Below are 21,471 nucleotides of genomic sequence, written 5' to 3'. Positions count from 1 at the left end.
TATATTAGAGTTTCTTCTTCACTTGTTAAGTCTATGAAGTAAATGGCTCAGTAGTCCGGCCAGGTGTACAAAAAATTATTGAGCCCTGGAAGGGCCGCTTTAAGACACTAGCAGGGCCAGAGAAAATCTATCAGGGCTGGGCCCCTACCCCCCAGATCCATCTTTTTCACCTCCAAACAAGACTCATGGGTTAAGAGCTGTACCATGGCTCTAATAGCTGGTACAAAAGGGATGGTCATAAGTAAATACAACACATCGGCATTGATTTTGACAAGCACGTGATTGCTGGGTGTAAAGGGGGTAGTACAGTTAGGCATCGTTGCTCTGGGTGCTGGATGACCTTATCCCGGCACCGAATACAACACATTGATGATGTACAATGTCCATCCCTAGACCATCGAAATATCCTACATTAAAATCCCTACAGAGATACTATAGATAAACTTATCAATGTAGCCAGGCAGTGGGTAAAATGTGTGTCCCCAATGTGCAGGGAAAATTAAGGAAGGATCAACTGCAAGAGCATCAACTACTTCAGCTGACAGCACGCACCTATTGTAAAAGCCAGTCAGCAGTTTGGAAATTCAAACTCATTAGCACCTACTACACATGTATAGAACAGGTTTAGCTGCCAGGCAGCTGTGGAAAGTGAAGTGAGTGGCTACTGTAATTGGTAAGCAAGAATGAGAATATTCTAAAACTGAATTTAAAATAACTATCAGTGTTTCATGTATTAAAGTGTGTAGGGAAGAGAATAGTTTGTAAAAAAAATATTTAGGCCCCATTCACACCTAAGCGTTTTGTAACTCAAAGCTCCAAAATGCTCAGGGAGGAAAAAAAAATAAATTCTTTAGGTTTATGGTCGGGGTTCACATCTCCCCTCCAAAACACCTAAAGCTTAAAAAAAATAAAAAAGTTTTAAAGCTACCTTTGTAGCTTGAATCAGGCAGATTGGTACATTTTTGAAGCAGCTGAAAGCAGAAACACCTAGCAACAAAAGATGTAACAGATGATCTATTGGGTAATACAAAAACACCAAAGTTCAAAAACGCTTGAAAAACACTTTAAAAAAACCCTCAGAAACACGCAAACGTGTGACATAATGCCCAAAAAAAGGAACAAAAGCTTGATGCACAGGTGTGAATGTAGCCTGAGACAGAGTCCCTTGGCATTTGTAGGGCAGACACTGGGTTGCAAAGGTCAATAGGTTATATTTTCCGAGGTATGCAAATAAAAATGCTTTCAATAAGTTTTTACCCCTAAACAGCATTTTTTGTAAATATAAAGTTGTTCATGCAATTTTGTTTTCTTAAAAATAAGTGCCTTGATGCAAAGCTCAGTACCCACACTCACGCACCACAAGGTGCAGCATGTACTTCTAACATTTTGAAGCACTGCTGCACCCTCAAGGTCTACTAAATCTACATGCAAATACTGATTTTCAGTATCAATATTCCATCTAGGTTTAGGTATTACAATATTTTTCTACATTGTAATACATGACATTATGTGTATCTCCACTTTTCGGAGAGTCTGTGCCACTAAGCTTAGTTTCACTGCTTTTTTTTTAATGAGAAAAGACATGCGATAGGAGATGATGTAAATAGGGAAAAGGCAAAAAAATCTGTCATACTTATCCAAATCATGAAGCACTCGCTTGTTTTGTCATTGATATTATTGCCATGTTGTTTTATTGTAAATTTGACTACATACTTACAACAAAAGGATTACATTACACAACACTTATCTACAGCTAAGTTACAATATGTGGGGGGAATGTATGTTACAGATATTTTACCAATACAAGCCTATAACAGTAGAGTTACATGATTGGAAACTTGTTTTCTTAATAAGTTCCTTCAGTAAATCTACATTTGGACACTTCTATGGACTTGTACGCAAACCATTTAGGGAGGACTGCAATTCCTGAAGATCATCATGGTCCTGGTGATCATCGTGGTCCTGGTTATCGTTGTGGTCCTGATGATCATGTATGGAGACGTTACTCAGTGACATTGAATCCACTGAAAAAGCAGTAGGGGACACTGGCCTGGATTCAGGAATATGTTCCATTCTATATTTTTCAATGTATGGTTCTGCCACATGCCAAATCTACACATGAGTGGGGGGAAAAAAAACAATTAGCAAAACAAATGGAAAATAAATCTATAACAAAATGTTAAGTTGTAAGCTGCCCATCGGATTCCAAGACTAAGGGCATTTTGTCCTGCAAATTCCAAGTTTAGATACAATGGTAAAATCAGAGCAAAACTAATGCCTGAAGGTGTGACTGGGACTGTACTTATGTGCATCAACAGTAGAACTGTCCCCCCCCCCCAACACTAGCCGGATGAATAGTTAGGATTAAACACTGCCCTTTACAGCTGCTCCACAGGGACCTTTGCCTATTACTTACAGTATGCAAAGTGGTAGGTCACGGGACATTGCACTATATCCTAGCCATTCTCCTAGACTTCACTCTAAACTAGTTATAGCTGTACCATTGCTCTAAAAGCTGGTACAAAAGGGGTGGTCAGAAGTAAATACAATACATCGGCATTGATTTTGACAAGCAAGTGACTGCTGAGTGTTAGGGAGGGAGATGCATGGAGCTCCACTTTAAAAACATATCAAAATGAGAAAAATCTTTAGCGCATATATCAATTTATTCTTAGGGTTTGCTCACATCTGGTGCATTGAGCAGCGATGATCAGTATTGATAAAAACAAACTGTCTATATAAGGGCTTATACAGAACAACTGATTTCTATGTGCCCCATTCACACAATATACAGTCAGGTCCATAAATATTGGGACATCGACACAATTCTAATCTTTTTGGCTCTATACACCACCACAATGGATTTGACATGAAAACAAACAATATGTGCTTTAACTGCAGACTTTCAGCTTTAATTTGATGGTATTTACATCCAAATCAGGTGAAAGGTGTAGGAATTACAACAGTTTGTATATGTGCCTCCCACTTTTTAAAGGGACCAAAAGTAATGGGACAGAACAACAATCATAAATCAAACTTACACTTTTTAATACTTGGTTGCAAATCCTTTACAGTCAATTACAGCCTGAAGTCTGGAACGCATAGACATCACCAGACGCTGGGTTTCATCCCTGGTGATGCTCTGCCAAGCCTCTACTGCAACTGTCTTCAGTTCCTGCTTGTTCTTGGGGCATTTTCCCTTCATTTTTGTCTTCAGCAAGTGAAATGCATGCTCAATCGGATTCCGGTCAAGTGATTGGCTTGGCAATTGCATAACATTCCACTTCTTTCTCTTAAAAAACACTTTGGTTGCTTTTGCAGTATGCTTCGGGTCATTGTCCATCTGCACGGTGAAGCGCCGTCCAATGAGTTCTGAAGCATTTGGCTGAATAAGAGCAGATAATATTGCCCGAAACACTTCAGAATTCATCCTGCTGCTTGTCAGCAGTCACATCATCAACAAATACAAGAGAACCAGTTCCATTGGCAGCCATACATGCCCATGTCATGACATTACCACCACCATGCTTTACTGATGAGGTGTTATGCTTTGGATCATGAGCAGTTCCTTTCCTTCTCCATACTCTTCTCTTCCCATCACTCTGGTACAAGTTGATCTTGGTCTCATCTGTCCATAGGATGTTGTTCCAGAACTGTGAAGGCTTTTTTATATGTTTGGCAAACTCTAATCTGGCCTTCCTGTTTTTGAGGCTCACCAATGGTTTACATCTTGTGGTGAACCCTCTGTATTCACTCTGGTGAAGTCTTCTCTTGATTGTTGACTTTGACACACATACACCTACCTCCTGGAGAGTGTTCTTGATCTGGCCAACTGTTGTGAAAGGTGTTTTCTTCACCAGGGAAAGAATTCTTCTGTCATCCACCACAGTTGTTTTCCATGGTCTTCCGGGTCTTTTGGTGTTGCTGAGCTCACTGGTGCATTTTTTCTTTTTAAGGATGTTCCAAACAGGTAAGTTGGCCACACCTAATGTTTTTGCTATCTCTCTGATGGGTTTGTTTTGTTTTTTTCAGCCTAATGATGGCTTGCTTCACTGATAGTGACAGCTCTTTGGATCTCATATTGAGAGTTGACAGCAACAGATTTCCAAATGCAAATAGCACACTTGAAATGAACTCTTGACCCTTTATCTGCTCCTTGTAAATGGGATAATGAAGGGATAACACACACCTGGCCATGGAACAGCTGAGCAGCCAATTATCCCATTACTTTTGGTCCCTTAAAAAGTGGGAGGCACATATACAAACTGTTGTAATTCCTACACCTTTCACCTGATTTGGATGTAAATACCCTCAAATTAAAGCTGAAAGTCTGCAGTTAAAGCACATTTTGTTCATTTCACTTCAAATCCATTGTGGTGGTGTATAGAGCCAAAAAGATTAGAATTGTGCTGATGTCCCAATACTTATGGACCTGACTGTAGGTGGATTGCAGTGCACTACATATGTGGAAGAAAAGAAGAATGTCTGATGGAACTAAACAAAATGTCTATTTGTGGAATTTCAATAAAATTAAAAAAACAAAGTAAACAGTGTCACACGTAACAAAGCATCAGACTGCCCTTTTACAACAAACACCAGTGGACTTCCACAATGATTTTCTTAGAAGTTGGGCAGATACACTGTGGGGATGATCTACTAAATCTGGTGCAACTGTGCATGGTAGCCAACAAGTTTCTAACTTCAGGTGTATGAAAGTGAGCGCTGGTGAAATATAATTATAAAAACAGTGGCTAGCAACAAAAGGTGAATATATATCCTTCAGATAGACATATAAACAAAAAGTGCAGCACTCGATATGTGATCCCAAATGAAAAACAGTAAATAAAATGAAGTATAAATATCTAGGTAAGTGCTATAACAAAATATTACTAAATGTGAATAGCCATGAACCAGGCTATAGTAAAACAATAGTCCGTATAACTATAATCCAGTGGATGAAGTATAAATCCGTAGAAAATAAAACATGTCAAACAGTCACCAAATGTAGATAAAGAGAGAAGGGGGTGCAATTGTTCAATTAAGCTTTGACAAAAAAAAAAAAAAACAACCTGCAAGCGGATTGGTTTCCATGCATTACTGCACCAAATTTTGTACTCTCCAGTTTCAGTAAATTAAGCCCCGCGTCAGAGGCATAACTAGAACCTTCAGGGCCCCAGTGCAAGAAACCATGATGGGGCCCTTCCCTTCAAGCCTGGGGCTCTTTCCACTGATCCTGGGGCCCTTTACTCTCATTGCGGGACCCTTTCACAAGTTCTGCAGTGGGCCCCCTTCCTGCCATCTTGGGGCCTCCCCACGGTGGTGGAATGCCAGGGCCCGGTTGCAAGTGTGACCCTTGCGATCCTGGAAGTTCACCCACTGATGTCAGTAGTTTTTATTTTTTGGTATTTAAATTGTATTATTTTTTATCATATTATTTTATTTTTTTACAATGTCACTGACTATGAACTCTGTCCATTCAGAAAAGGAAGGAGCTGGTAAATTACATATTTACCGACCCCTTCCTAGTTCTCTAGTGTGACACATCCCCTGCAGCAACCGGCAGGAGAGGGAAAGGAGCACAGTAGTGGGGGGGGAGCAGGGGAGCACACAGGGGACCAAAGACAGCAGAACACAAGTGAACTGGATAGGAGGAGTGGCGGGGACAGCATACAGAGGAACCAATGTCCTCCCATTTTGCTCCTGCAGCTACAGGAGGAAAAAGGAGAACAGTGATTTTTCTACATGCTGCCCCTGCCGCCCCTCCTATCCAGGTGTACAGGGGAGCTGCACAGGCCCCCTGAAGCATAGGGTCGGTTGCAATTGCAACCCCTGCAACCCCTGTAGTTGTGCCCCTGCCCTGCATGCTTAGCAAACATCCTTAATGCTACTTTATTTTACAGGAACAAAAGCCCATTATACAAAATCATCCACAGAGGACAAGAAGGTGTTCATAGATGTCAAATTAGTCCTAAAATTAGCAAGCGTGACTAAACATTCCGGGAATCATTATTTTAAAGTAAGGTTGCACCATTTAGAATGGAGTCAGATGATGTTTTCTCAAGAGTCTCATTCACAAAGATATCATGGGTTGTAAGGAAAGATAAGCACAGTCTGAAGGCAGTTTAGTGGTTCTAGCAGTTTTTGGTTAAATATAGAGAGGATCAGAGAGACCTTTGGTCCTGTTTTACTTGATAGCTTAGTTTTCCTCTGAAGAGTGTGTACAGTATATTAATCATTTACTTTGATTGTCAAAACCATCTTACTCTTCAACCTTTGAGTATAATCTCAAATAAGGATACACAAATTCAACTACAAATAACTACACAGACTTACCAAAGGAAATGAAAAGGCATCAACAGAGAAGTATGGGCATCTGTTTATTTTTCTATTCATTCTTACCGATGTTACATCTGTCCCCCGGCGACTCTACACTGGGAACAGAGCAACCGAACACCGCTGATCGCTCGGTTCTCACAGCTCTGTGAGCTCTCTGCTCTGTCCCATCCCCGCTCACTGGAGCGCTGAGCTGTGGAGGGGCAGGGAGCGGTGGGCTCAGGCTCTCAGCGGATCGCTGAGAGGCTGAGCCGGGTGTCGGTCCAGGAACCTGGCAGATCCTGACTCCGTGGTCATGATGATGCGGAGCCTGGACCGACTTCTGTGACATCAGCAGAGAGAGGACTTTAGCAATCTCTCTGCTGAAAACTGGTCACAGAAGTGCACTTTGTAATCCACAGGAGATGTACAGCCAAATGAGCTTTGACTATACTTCTCCTTTAAGGGCTCTTTCACACAGGCCGGGGGGGGGGGGTAACAGTTTGTCTGCCCACCCAAAGTCTAACATTACAGCCTGATAGGTCTGTACACGTCGCAGGCATGATCTGTAGCATCGGGACAGCTAAGTTTTTTAATCTGACTCCAGAGTTTGACCTCCTGTTTGGTACCACCTGTCAAACTCATCCATTAAGATCAATGGGACCGCACCATAACCGCGAGCCAAACGCTTGCCTCGCAGTGGCAGCTTTGTCCTGCAATGTAAAATTGCCTATTTAGTAACTGGAAGAAAATACCGGCATTAGGGGCAGTCTGAGTGTGAAAAAAATGTTAGATATGAGAAGTAAAAGGTAAGTGTTTACAGGTACACTTACCTTTGCATAATTCCCAAATCTAACATTTTTTCATGCTCAGACTGCCCCCTAATTCCCATGTTTTTTTCCAGTTACTAAATAGGCAATTTTACATCTTAGAGGAATGCACTTTTTTTCACCCTCGCAATATATGGATTACTGAGGGAAGTGGCAATCCTAATACTCTTCTTTTAATATGACCTCACATATAAGTCTGTGCAGCATTTTTAAACATAAAAATATTTTTACCCTTTAAATATTTCTTAGGAAAAATGGTTATGGCATACTGCAAGCTTTTCTGTTGGGACAGACAAAGTTAAGTCTGTCCCAACAGAAAAGCTTACGGTTCACACCTGTGCCGGTAATAGCCATTGCGGGACTGCACCTACTCTTGCAGCCACAGCCACCTGCACAGAAAAATGCACTGCGGCTCAAGAGATGTATGGGGTTGCCCTTAATCCTAAACGGCACCCCCATGCACTGGAAACCGTAGAGTGGCTTCTTGCGCTGGAAACTGCACTGCACTTTCAGTTTCCATGCAGGGACCTTTTCTCTGCATTTTCAGAAGGCACAGCAGCTCATTCATGGGCTGCTGTGCCAGGGCAAAAAGTGGCTTGCAGACCTGCACAAGTGTGAACCTAACCTTAGGACAAGGTGAGGTTCCTCTCATAAATTTACTATTCAAAAGGCAAGCTACTATATCTTCAACCCTTTGTTAGGGAAATCCAAGTTCAAATCTAGTTTTCATCTAATAATTTGCAGCAGAGTACCGACAGGGTTATTTATGGCAAGCATAACTTTGCAGCCCCCTAATAAACAAAGAGAACTAAGGAGGATATTTTGGAGTTTCAAGAAAAGAACATCTAAAATGGTAACAAGCTATTTTTAATTTTTTTTTTATATAAAAACAATAATGGGAACAAATATTTATAAAGAAAGTTTGTTTGAACTTGGCTGCAGAAGTGAAAAGACACTTTTCATTTAATAACGTTTCGCTCTATCTCGTTCTCCCCGTATCAGCCATTTTAGGAAAGGGCAGAGGATCATTTCTCTCCTTACTTCATGGACTTGTAAACTGCTGTCCATGATCCCGCATGTGCGCATTTAGACCATTACCCAGAACCCTTTCGAGGAAATAAAAAAAAAAGTCTTTGCCTCGAGATCTCACATAAATATTTGGCAAAGCTTTGCAAGATCTGTGTATACACAGGGTTTTACAGGTAGGAGCTGGTGACAATTGCCCTTTTATCACCAATCACACTAGGGTGACTATCAGCATGCATAACTGCATGCAATTGATGATTTTTACAATTTGGGAAAGAAATTCTGCTCTAATGGAGGCTCTCCATTCAATAAAAAAGTTAAAAGGGTGAAAGCCCAGGGTTCATCTGGCTTCTGGTCCTTAAATTGAATTCATCTAGTACATACAGGTTACAGGTATATATCCAGGTTATTTAAACTATAGTGGTTATTATTGAGAAGTCTCTTCCAAAACCATGCAATCTATACTAGTTTAAACTCACCTAAAATTAAACTAGAAAAAAACAAAAACGTTGCAATCCAAAAAAAAACCCCCAAAAAACAAACACCCACCTTCTGATCAACAAGCAATCTATGAACAGCATCAATGTCTGGAGCCATGAAACGGTCCTTCATCCAAGGCCTACCAAAAGACAAACAAACATTTATTGATCATTAACCACTACAAAAAAAAGGCCTTCAAAACACAAACACAGGGAGATACTGTTTGCTTTTACCTGACCACAGAGCGAACAAGGTCATAGACTTTCTCCAATGGAGTGGTGGTTCTAAGAGGGCGTAGAAATTCAATACCCTGGCACGCGGCAAGCAGCTCAATGGCCAACACTAAATAGGAAATATTTAGTGTCACATATAAACAAACAAATGGATCGACACTCAGACGCTAGATAGCAAATATACTGTAACAAAGATTTTGAACTGCTGTGAGCTGATCTGCTTTTTATGTATTATTTACAGTCCACTTGCAAGTTGTAGATCATTTGATTCCTTTATGCCACACAAATAGTTTTACTTTAATAATTACCCATCTTTAGCAAGGAATGTGGAAATGAACACAAGATAATTCAGATAGACATGGATGCCCTTTTTATACTTTAAAAGCGCAAACCCCTACCTACCAAATGTCCCTCCCCCCAGACCCAAGGTACATAGATGTCCCTTGATTCCTTGGCTGATAAGCTGCAATCTAATAATCTTTTCTACACTGCTTGGCATTCCTTGAAACATGGCCCATGACCAGATCAACCCCGTGGAGAACAGGACCCACTGGCCAGCTCCTCTATACCACTTCCTTTACCCACTTTGTACTTTTTCCCCAAAGCTCCCCCTCCCCCCGGACAGGGTCTGCCATAATTGTTCCTAGAATTGCTTCAGTATCTTGAAATTATTTAATTTTAAATATAGCAACAGGTCAAGGATCCTTAACTTTTTATCCGATTATATAGTTACTTCTTACTATACAAAGCTATTATTGTACTTATTGAGTTGATGGCTCATAGTTCTTATATTGTCTGTTGATATATGCATAGATGTAGCACCCTCCTAGGTAGGTGCTAGGAAAAAGCATCTATTTGCTCCTTCTGCTTATCAGGGGAGCCTGGTCTGTTAGTTTGCCTGTCACATGTTTCTAGGTGTGATTCACTGGGTGATCCCCTCTGTATCCAATAAGGGAGCTTGTTGGACAGTGGAGGAAACATAGCCAGTGACACATCCTGTTTTTGGCAGTCCCAGTGGGAGAGCATTCATGCAATGCATCCTGGGATTGACCATAAATGTGGAGGGGACATGTGACAGAGCGTCTTTGGCGTCTGGGTGGTCCCCTCTGTATCCAATAAGGGAGCTTGTTGGACAGTGGAGGAAACCTAGCCAGTGACACATCCTGTTTTTGGCAGTCCCAGTGGGAGGGCATTCATGCAATGCATCCTGGGATTGACCATAAATTTGGAGGGGACATATGACAGAGCGTCTTTGGTGGGACGCAGAGTCCCAGGAGGAGGCAGATGGCTGGTCTCTCCTCCTGCAGTGTGAGAGGAAAGTGGTCTTAGGCAGTCGGCCTAGTGAACCGAGTGTGGATCTGAGCTGCAGAGGATCCAGAGTTCTGACAGTGGAGTTGGCGGCAGAGTCTCTCAGGAAAAACAGTGTCATGAGTACTCAGGGACTTGCCCAAGGGGTCTGCCCAGGAAGGGGGACCACTCCAGAGAAGTCAGGGGGATCAAGGAGCTAGCTCACACAGGAAGTGTAACAGTAAAGGGGGTGCCGTGTAGTTGACCCTGAAGTACAGGAACAAAGGGGGTGCCAGGAAGGACCCTGAAGATCGTTCTGCAATACAGTACAGTTTACCTCAGACAGTTCATTTCTTACTACATCACTGCTACTGACAAGGTAAAGCAGGGGCCTAGCAACATTATTTAGTCATCCCAGCTACTTGTGCATGGTTATATAAGTTGGAGTATCCCTTTCCTTCACTTCTCCCATCCAAGTTCTCAATAAAAACACAAAAACCAAAGCTAGACTGTTTCCTGACTAAGCCAAAATTACTTGGAGAATGTTGAACTGTCGTGTTGTTGCTAATGGTAACCCAGGGGAACCCGTAACTAGCAGCTCCCAATGGAGTAGTGCTACATAACATTGGAAAATGTCATTTGAACTGCTTGTGGGTCTGTACACGTATAAATGTTATTGTTGGAAGAAATTGTGACAACAATGAATGGAAAAAGAAGAAAACCAAATGTGCAAAAAATTTTGCAATCTAAATTTACTTGAATAACTGTACCTTTCCTATTTAATAAATACAAAGTTTGTTCTAAACTTAAATATCCTGGTACATGACCTGTCAAAACCTTCCCCCACACTTCTCTCCCCCTCCAAAACTGCCTAGGAAAAAACAGATCAGTTATCAAGCATGCACAGTCTCAGAAAAAGGAAAAGGTTCTCATGGGTAACCACATGGTGCATAGTAAAATAATACATATTACACCTTAAATATGGGTGTAACATGTTGTTAAAGATGAAACTATCCTTTAAAATATAACTGGCCTGTGCCAAGTGAATTCTCCTTTTGGTTCCTATCCTTCATTAGACATCCAATTTCTCCACCCAATCCTAACAGGATGGACATATTGATGAATTCATCTGGTAATTTCTCTTACCTTGTTCTACATGTTCAATGACTCGAAGGGCTTTCCTTGCTGCCCAGCCTCCCATGGAGACATGATCTTCAGTAGCAGCACTAGTTGAGAGGGAGTCCACAGATGATGGATGGCACAACGATTTGTTTTCAGAAACTGAACAAAAATTAAATGAAAAACTGAGAAATGCACGTCTAAAAATGGTCACTCCACTATTATTTTGTTTTGGATAGAGTTGCAGAGGGTGCTTTGTTATATCAGCAAGAGAAAGACACATACACAAATAGATCCACTTCCACCAAAAATTCTAATTAGGCTCCTAACCAGGGCTGTGTTTATCATTATGGCAGCTGAGAGCCAATGATTACAGTATCAGGTTAGAGGGGCAAAGCTTCAAAACTGGCAGATTGTGATAACTTCCTCATTAATGTCCTTTGTCTGGCTACCTCTGAACATTTATTGCTATATTTAGTAAGGGATCTATAGAGGGGAGGGGGGTACAGGGGTCATTGAATAGTCAGAAGACTCTTCATAGTTGAGGAAACTTTAAATACCTCCTTTTTCTGTTTTGGTGGTCTGTGCAGCTGAACGTAGTTCTGCGTGTGACAGCAGACTTAAAGCATAACTCCACTTTTGTTGAGAAAAACAACATTCTCCTCTGGGTGATCTATGTACATTACAAGGATTATAACAAACTTTGTTGCAGATTTCTACTTTTTGTTATTCTGAAATAGCTGTTTGTTCCTCTGTGCTAAGTGGGTCTAATGGGAGGGGTTTCATAATTATAAATCAGCTGTGCAGCTGCAGAGCACTAACAAAGAAATCTGCTGGGCCTGCATTCCTTTAGACGTGTTCCTATTGGGAGTATCTCACCAAAAATTACATTTTTGTTGCAGGGGATGCCTGAAATCGGACTTGTATCTTAGGCAGACTTATGGGAAAATTGGTGAGCCAATCAGACAAGCATGAAATGATGTTTCTGGGGTGTATTCAGTACACATTCTGTGTACGGAACAACTCCAGGTAGCCATATTGTATTGCATTTTCAGAAAATTACAGCAGCTTCAGATTGAAAAGGAAAGGTCATTTTTAATAACATTTAATTACAATATGACTTGTGCCGCAATTGTATATGCTATAATATTTTTTCTTTAGATTACACAAGAAATACTATGCTTTTATTACACAGAATACTCACCAAGTGCAGCCGCTGTGCAATGTGCGATCATGAAACCAGAGTTTAGTCCACCCTCGGTTACCAAGAATGCTGGCAGTTCACTGAGGGAAGGATTGCAAAGCCTTTCAATTCTTCTCTCACTGATTGCAGCAAGCTCATGGACCCCAATAGCAAGATAATCCAAGGCCTGTAAAGCATAGCAAAATGTGACAGATCTTGTCATTCTATTGATATGTAAAGATCCTTAAAGTCTTTTGTTTTCTGGAACCTAAGAAATATAGGTTTACCTTAGCTGGGTATTCACCATGGAAATTTCCACCTGAAATAGTTTCTCCTCTTGCTGCAAAAACCATCTGAGAAAGGGTCAAGGAATTCATTTTTTTCTCAGCCTCTACCCCTGAATAGTTAGATTAAACCCAGACATATATAGCCTAAATTTTTCATTTTGGCTGTTGAAAAGATTCAGTGCTCAAACTGGCTAGTGTATTAGGGATCAATTGAAAAAGAGCAATGTTGAGTACAGAAATATGTAACACTGAACTAAATTTTATGGCATGCTGAAAAGTTCAGGGTTTCTGGTTGTGAATTGCCCTTTAAAAATAAAGAAGTTACTAAATTAAGAAAAACTATTTATTCAACATCAAATACATGACCTGGAAAAATAATAACTTGGAATATTGTGGGTTTCATTCATGATAATAAGTCACACAAGAATTGCCTCATTCAGGCTATGTCCACACTGATCCAACATAGAAGTCGCACGACTTCCGATCCGACTTTGCCTTGCGGCTTCATGTCCCACTTCCACGCGACTTCAATGAATGGGATCAGACTTGGAGATTATTGCGACTTGTCCCTTGACCAATCAAAACAATGCCTTTGCTTCTGGTATGGATGAAACCTCACACCAAATTAATAAAAACACACAACAGCATGGGACCCCCCCAAGATCCATGCCAGGTTCTTGGGAGTCTGCATTTTGAAAGAGAATCCCACGTCAAAAAAAAAAAAAAAAAAAAAACACAAACAAAACAGTGTGGGGTTTCCCCCAAAATGCATACCAGACCCTTATCCGAGCATGCAGCCCGGCAAGCCCCCCCTACCCAAAGCACCCCTCCCCCATGTTGGGGGCATGTGGCCTGGTATGGTCCAGGAGGCGGGGGGGATGCTCGCTCATCCCCCCTTTCCGGACCTGCATGCTCGAACAAGGGTCTAGTGTGGATTTTGGGAGGAGAGACCCCGTGCTGTTTTGTTTTTTTTTTAGAAAATTTTAGTGTGGGGTTACTCTTCAAGATTCTCAGAGCACAAGTCGCATGACATAAGTTGAGTCAATTAAGATGATGATCCCACTTGAATGTGACTTCTATTCAAATCAATGGGCTGAAATCATGCCCAAGTCAGACCAAAGTAGTGCAGGAACCATTTTCAAAGTTAGATTAGTTAAGATGGCTCTCATAGGTAACCACTGATTTTGACATGTCATGCGACTTGTGCTCTCAAAGTCGGAGAGCATGTTGGACCAGTGTGAACTGACCCTCAGTCTGTGTTGACCCTCAGCAATTACTCAGATATTTTTCTTTCACTGCCCCACACTTCAATAGGAAGAACTACAGAGGACTCTTCCTTCAAGTGCTTTCATAATTGACACCCTCAATGTTATGCATGGTTGTTGGAGCCTGAAGGAGGATTGCTGTTAGACTGTAGTTTCCAGGAAAGACAGGAGGCCAGAATATAATTTGTAGTAGACAAGTTACCATTGTGTAACAATCATCACAGCAGGATTTATTTGCTCATAAGAAAAGTAAGTTTTAATAAAGAACTCTTGATTTTTGGGTAATTTGTATTAAACAAACATCTGTATTCTAGTAAATTATACCATTAGTCTGCATACAGTATATGTCCTGGGGGCAGTACTGAAGCCACAGCATCAGCATAACCACCAGGCATCTAATATTTTTAGAAGTACTGTAGTATTCAGCAATGGTAGCATGGATAGGTTTCTTAGCATAGTCTTTTTAAAAAAAATAAAAATAAAATGCTTCAAATTAAAGTAAAATCTGCCGGTTAAGCAAATGTGGCAGTATTTATCTCAATTACTTTTTCATCCATTTTCACCAGGTGAACTGACCATGAATACATTGTAGTTTTTTCATACTACAACTCAGGAGACCAACTTGTTTTTTTGGCTGTTACTGTCTCCTGCTGAACACTGTAGCCAATGAAACACACCTGTTGTCAAAAATATAACACACTGGGAGGGGGGGGGGGGGGAATTGATCAATTTATTAATTTCAAATATTCCAGTATTCTTGGATCATGTCAGGAGTCATGCTATAAGAAGCTGCAGTCTTGTGCAAGTACACTGGTTAGGTTGAACAGGAAAAAAATATTTAGGAAATGGTACTGAGAAGTTCTAATATACTTCAGATTATGTCAGAGGATACAGGGTTGTCAGTCGCGCTGTTAATTTCAGTTGCAATGATGCTCTTCACAAAATCAATGGTGTCATTCACCACACCATGTACCTAGGGACACATTTTAATCAGGCAGTCAACATTAACAGCATCAGTCATGTAAGAAATACAAGGTACATCCCATTACCGAAGGGTTAAAACCATTTCTAGCTGTGCCCCCCATTAGGAAAATGTCCCTTCACTTCATGGGTGTATAAGGAAGTTAAGAGAAAATCCTCTCTTAGCCAGTTGTCACTGCAATAAATTGTCCCTATTGTTAGATTTCTCATCTACTCCTGTTCCAGTGACAACTCAAAATGTTGGGACACTCCCTCACTTTTGTGGCGCTTTTCCACTGCATGGAACCGAACGGTTCGGCTCGCTTTTGTGCTTTACCACTGCTGGTACCGCATGGTACGGTGTAGGAACGGTTCGGTACGGTACGGCGGCGCTTTTCCACTGCATGGAACCGAACGGTACGGCTCTCTAAAACAGTACCACCTCGATTGTGGTTCCAAGAGGTACCATACCGGTACCGTATACCACAATCCTTTGCATGCAGTCACTACTAGCCACTGATTGGTCAGAGAATCGTTGTTATCCCACCCACTTAACTTTAGTACTACTTTAGTGAAAAGAAAACCATACCGTACCGAACCGTTCCAACACCGTACCATGCGGTACCAGCAGTGGAAAAGCAAACCGGGCCAAGCAGGGCCGAGTAGAGCCGAGCCGGTACTTGCAGTGGAAAAGTGCCATTAGTCCCGGTGACAATAGTTACTAGGACAAACAGTGTGACTCTTCCTAGGGGGACACAGATACAAACCTTGTAGAAATAATTTAAGTCTACAAGATAATACATGCACCACTTAACACAGGGGGTAAAAGTGGATTGTTTTCATGTGAGATGAAGAAAATAGTTTCTAGATTCTATAAAATTGTAACAAGCTAGTAACAATTGTACATTACAATGCTTACCTGTGGGCAGCAACGTAGTGTGTATGCATCTTGGACTCTGTCACAAAACCTGTGACTCTCTTCAAGAAAAAAAAAAAAAAAAACAACAGTGAATAAAAAATAAAATAAAGAAAACCACACCACAACAAATTCTCATCCTCAGTAATGACATACAATCTACATTTCCATTAAAAGGTATGTCCACAACATAGTAAGATTACGTCTAATATGTTCTTACAGTGAGTCAATGACAGTAGTATTCTGGTAAGGACTTGCGCGCTCTTATGAATTATTCAGTGAGCTTTCATTTCTTGATTTTTTAAAAAAAACACACAACAAACACTTGTCATCACATTGATCATAAGTGAACAGAATATAGTATCAGAAGTTTATTGTCTCAATTTTTGGGGTATAAAATGTTTTCCAAACATTTTTGGCAACTTCAATGTTAGCAGTGTAATGGTCTAGCAAAGTAAACAATCATTTGTATTGGTCATATTCCTCAAAGACAACTGCACAAAATAGTTTTTAAATAAACAGGAGAAAACATTTGGAATGGTCTATATGTTCCAGATTATAACACTAGAAAACAGAATTTGACTTCTATAGTGAATATTGCATAAAGATGAACATAGAAGATTACCTGCAATCTCTGATGGATGGTGATCAGAATCCAGGAGTGATCTAAATCGAAAAGCCACCTCCACTTGTCCAGGATGAGGTCTAAGTGCATGAATATCTGAAAAGGCAAAAGCACACTTTACTAAAAGTCCATCAAGCTTCACAATTTTCATCATTACCAAATTAGTTTAATATTTTGTATATTAAAAAAATGTATTTCTTGCAATGAAAAAGAAAGGCCCCAGTTCCCTACCACAGCAGCCCAGGGTATATGGCCTCTGACTGATTACCTAATCCCATCCATATTTAGATCTAAAGAAATACAGTTCTTTTATAGGATGTTTGGAATTTACTATAGCAAACATGTCACCTAATCAATTTTGTACCAATAGTAATGGGTTTCCTTTATTGTAGTATTTTAACCTTTTTATAGATCTATGCTATGTTGTGGTGTATACTGGTGTATTTGTGTATAATCTGTTGAGCAGCTGACAGAAGGCATAGAATACAAGGTTTCAAAATAAGTGTACTGTTCTCTGCTATCACCAGGATTGTTGAGTTCAAACTGCATTATAGAAACTTGAGTGGAGATTTAGTAGTTTAGCTTGCTTAGTCACACAATGATTTACCAGTGTCAAAGGCTTTTGTAGTTCCTTTTAAGACCTCCAGTGTTAGAGCAGCAACAATGTCAGCTTGCTTGGCAATGGCACTGGCTCTCTCCACGGCTTCACATCCCAGAGATGTGATCATCTGCGTCCCATTAATAAGAGCTAAACCCTGCAAGCATTGAGTAAAACAACAGATAAAACTGGTGAAGGAATGCATTGATTGTTATAGCTTGTTTTACAATAAGAAATAGTACATGGAATGAACCAGTCTCACCATTTAGATCGCAAAACTATTTCAAGCTATCTCACCTAAATATGGATACACAGGTAGTAATTTCAAAATTATAACGCTCAATAATAAGTCATGGGTTATTCTCAATTTCATTCCTCAACCCTGCAAAAGGTTAATTTTAAGGTTTCTCAAAGGAAACTTGACATGAAAGAATTATGAAGGCCTACTATTGCTGACTATCTCCTGCAAATGCTTGTTTCTTTGTGTTATACTGACCCTCCGGTATAAATTCCTGAAACTAGCAGTTTTAGAAAGAGGCCAGAAACTATAGCCTAGATAATCTTCTCATTACTTTTTTTTCTGCTTTACTGACTCAGGATTAGCAATATTCAGGCTTACTCCTATTGGTCAGGTATTTAGGCAGGTGAAATTTTGTATTTTTGAAAACAAAGGCCAAACTCTTGAACCTTCTGCTGCCTTTGATGTAGTTGACCACCTGCCCCAACTCAAAAAAAAAATCCCCTCCCTTGGCCTCCAAGACTCTTTTCTAGTTCTACTCCTACGTAGCCTAGTGCACCTTCAGAGTAATCTACAACTCTATACTCCCTTCCTCTTCCCATTGGGGATCCCCTAGGCTTTGTCTTTCTTCCTGCTTCAGTTGGTAACCTCCCATGGCTTCCAATACCATCTGCATGCTGATGCCATCCAAATCTTATGCTCTACTTTTCAGTTTACCCCACCTCCCCACTTGCCATGTCCCCTGCCCTGCCTTTTAATCAAGATGAATAGCACAACTATCAGACCCCCCTACTCATGCCAGGGTACTAGGTGTCATTCTGGACTCTAACCTCCCCTAAGGCTGCACATCCAGTGACTGTCAAAATCTTGCCACCCTAACATTTCAAAAATTCACCCAATTTTAAACTACACAACACAGCTACTAATACACCTACTAGTTCTCTTTCGCCTCAACTATTGCAACTTCCTTCTCATTGACCTTCCTTTATGCAAGCTACCCCCCCCCCCCCTCAGTCTAGCATGAATGCTGTTACTAGCCTCAGCTACCTTACCAACCAGTCATTGGCCACCGTCTCCCTCTACCAATCCCTTCATATACTTCTGCCAGTCAAACATACAAATCTCTATCATCATACAAAGCCATACAAAACTCTGCCTCGAGCTACAACCCCATCTCAAAATATCATCAAAACTGTCCACTTCGTTCCTCCCAAGATCTACTGCACACCTCTAAGACTTCTCCCGAGCCTCTCCAAACCTCTGGAACTCTCTACCCTCAACCTGTCTGGCAATCTATTCTGTACACACACACACACACTCACTAAGAATACACACTGAAACCAGCTGAATGGTCTAGAGCAGAGGTTTCTATACAAAGAGCCAGTTTGCTGTCCTTCAGACTTGAGGGTCGGACTATAGCCATTGAGAGTAGAGGCTATTGATGTCGGTGGGAAAAAGCAATACCCCATCTTTGTTGTCATTAGGAGGAATTGTGCCATATTGTTGGTGTCACTGGGAGAAATTTTGAAACAAAAGTGCTGTCATTGAGAGGAATTTTACTCCTTCATTGGCAGGGAATTATGTCCCATTGTTGGTATCAGTAGATAAAATCATGCCCCAAGAGTTGGATAAAAGCAAGCAGAGGGCCAATCTGGCCCCGGGTCCGCAATATGGAGAACTCTAGTCTAGAGTGATGGGGTTCGTTTTTTTGGCTTTGAGACTTTCTAAGAGCCATAACCACACTGGAATCAATAGAGTATAATAGAATAATAGAGCAAGGACGACACTCTTCTGCTCCTATGGTGTCAAACCAGAAAGGGGTTGCTCCTTTGCCGATGAGCCACATCCTGCAGTTTTTCAGCTAGAAAGATGGCAATGCCATAGGAGCAGGAAAATGTTCTTAATGTTTTTAACAGACTCACAGGGAAAAAAAATGTAGCACTCTCTTACAAGGGATACTATTTATTGCAACTCTATGTCTACCTGATAGTTAGGGAAATAGGAATATTTAGGGGGGGATAATATTTAGAAAAGTCAAATGGACCATCATTGTTATAGAGATATTCATACATGCAGCGCTCTTCCACTCTCAGGGTATATGGTTGCTTCTCTGTGTGAAGCAAACACAAGATCTAGAACTCGAAAATTGACTTTCAGTAGATCACTGTGAATGTAGGGTGGCTTAAACCAACATGACAGTCTCAGCAGATAATAAGCAAAATATAATAGCCCCATGTTTGTAAAATATAAGTTTGCATTATAACATCTGGACAAAAACTATAAAAGCTAAAATTATACAAGTGTACACAATTACCTCTTTGGATTTCAGTGAAACTGGTCTTAGTCCATGTGCCTCAAGAACCTGTATTTAAAGAGGTGTTACAACAGCAGAATGAAAAGACACACTCTGTTCACAAAAAAAACAAACAAACAAACAAACAAACACACACACACACTACATAATAGTCATATTCATGCATGCAAACTTTCCTATATTATGACAAAATTAGAGTTTTCTTAAAATGGACTCCGATAAGCAGTGTGGTTAACAGTTAATCACTTTAACCTCTTCTGGACTGAAGATTTTACCCCCTTAATGACCAGGCCATTTTTTGCAATTTGGCACTGCGTGACTTTAACTGGTAATTGCGCAGTCATGCAATGCTGTACCCAAACAAAATTTATGTCCTTTTTTCCCACAAATAGAACTTTCTTTTGGTGGTATTTGATCCCCTTTGCGGTTTTTATTTTTTGCAATATAAACAAAAAAAAGACCGAATATTTAGAGAAAAAATGACTGGTTTGACTATGACCAGGATGTACTAGGCCCCTGGTGCTTGCCAGTTCACTAGAAGGTTGAGGGGCACTAGTACTAATACTCTGCTGCATACGAGAACCCTGCGATTGTTGCACCTCAACAACAGAAGAATGGGGTCCGGTACGCCTGACCTTGGCAGGGACCACTACTCTTTTGCCAGAGCTATCTGTCAGGGTGCCGCTGCGCTCTACAGGTTTGAATACGGAGCCTGATTCTGACAGTGAGGCTTCCCCATTGCTCTTATCTGTCATGCTCAGCATCGTTTAGGTCTCTTCACTAGTGTACCTCTGTTTGGACATTTTTGGCCAATAGATTTATAGGTACCTAGTGTGACTCACAGGTAAAAAAAACACCTGGTTGTCAAGGACTGTTTGAACCACTACCAAAAAATTTAACTGCTAGTGCTAGCAGAGATCAGGCCTGATTCTGCTAATGCTGCGGTTTTGTGTGCTGTGTATTGGAAATGATCGTAATCTGCTGATACTGCACTTCTTGGGGGATGGGCAGAGGGGCTAAAACACAGGTGCTGGCAAGTGTCAGGGCTGATCCTGCTAACGCTGTGTTTTGGGAACACTATACTAAACTATTGGGGATGCTAGTATAGTTTTGATCTGATCAAAGATATTGATCCGTTCAGACACTATACTAGTAATGGAAGTGTTTAGTGTGTGTGTGTGTGTGTGTGTGCGCGCGAGTCACTGGCAATCAAAGGGTTAAAATGTATTACTAAATATGCGGCGGCAATCTGACACTGTCCTGGATTGACGCTAACTTACGTTTACGCTAACTGATGTCACCTGCGACACTAATATAGTGAGCAGAAAAAATATCTGTACATCTGTGACAGGACAATGAAGGTGATAACTGGGGGTTAAATCTTTATTAGGGGATGTATGGCGGGTACCCTTAACCTATCTGGGACAGACACTAACTACCACTAACTGCCTCTCAAACTAACTAAAGTCACAAGTAACACTAAAACAGTGATTATACAGATAATTTACCACTGTATATAGTGACAGGGAGTGAAAGGGTTAACTGGGGGGTGGGGTGATCAGGGGGTTAAATATGAGCCTATGTGTACTGGTGAAACGCAGAGTCAAGCGGGACTGGAAGGTGTGACATCATCGCGCTGAGGACGCAGCTGCCATTTTAGTGGTTAGAAACCGGATTGCACATACACGCTGACGCTGCTCTGCATTTTAATGTGAGTTTATCAGCTACAAATTTTCCCTTTATTTTAAACATTACTACTCTATGAGTGTTTTTCCATTCTTGGGGCTTTTTGTAAACC

The 21,471-nt window shown here is 40.9% G+C and overlaps 1 protein-coding gene across 1 annotated transcript in view; it reads right to left on the bottom strand.

Annotated features, from left to right (window-relative positions):
- Positions 1–1,838: 1,838 nt before the first annotated feature.
- HAL (histidine ammonia-lyase) overlaps positions 1,839–21,471 on the bottom strand; it is a 44,135-nt gene continuing 24,502 nt past the window's right edge. The window contains exons 10-20 of the mRNA XM_082257148.1: positions 19,674–19,721; positions 17,131–17,278; positions 16,524–16,619; positions 15,902–15,960; positions 14,915–14,995; positions 12,758–12,823; positions 12,492–12,657; positions 11,315–11,449; positions 8,882–8,990; positions 8,718–8,787; positions 1,839–2,112 (exon numbers count right to left, since the gene is read on the bottom strand). Of these exons, the coding sequence (XP_082113274.1) occupies positions 1,885–2,112; positions 8,718–8,787; positions 8,882–8,990; positions 11,315–11,449; positions 12,492–12,657; positions 12,758–12,823; positions 14,915–14,995; positions 15,902–15,960; positions 16,524–16,619; positions 17,131–17,278; positions 19,674–19,721 (1,206 nt within the window). The 3' untranslated portion in view covers positions 1,839–1,884. The remainder of the gene's footprint in view (positions 2,113–8,717; positions 8,788–8,881; positions 8,991–11,314; positions 11,450–12,491; positions 12,658–12,757; positions 12,824–14,914; positions 14,996–15,901; positions 15,961–16,523; positions 16,620–17,130; positions 17,279–19,673; positions 19,722–21,471) is intronic.

This window comes from Pelophylax lessonae, assembly GCF_965119305.1.
Source record: "Pelophylax lessonae genome assembly, chromosome: 4".
NCBI lineage: Eukaryota > Metazoa > Chordata > Amphibia > Anura > Ranidae > Pelophylax > Pelophylax lessonae.
The sequence above is the reverse complement of the archived record's forward strand: the minus strand, read 5'-3'. Positions and strand labels throughout refer to the sequence as shown.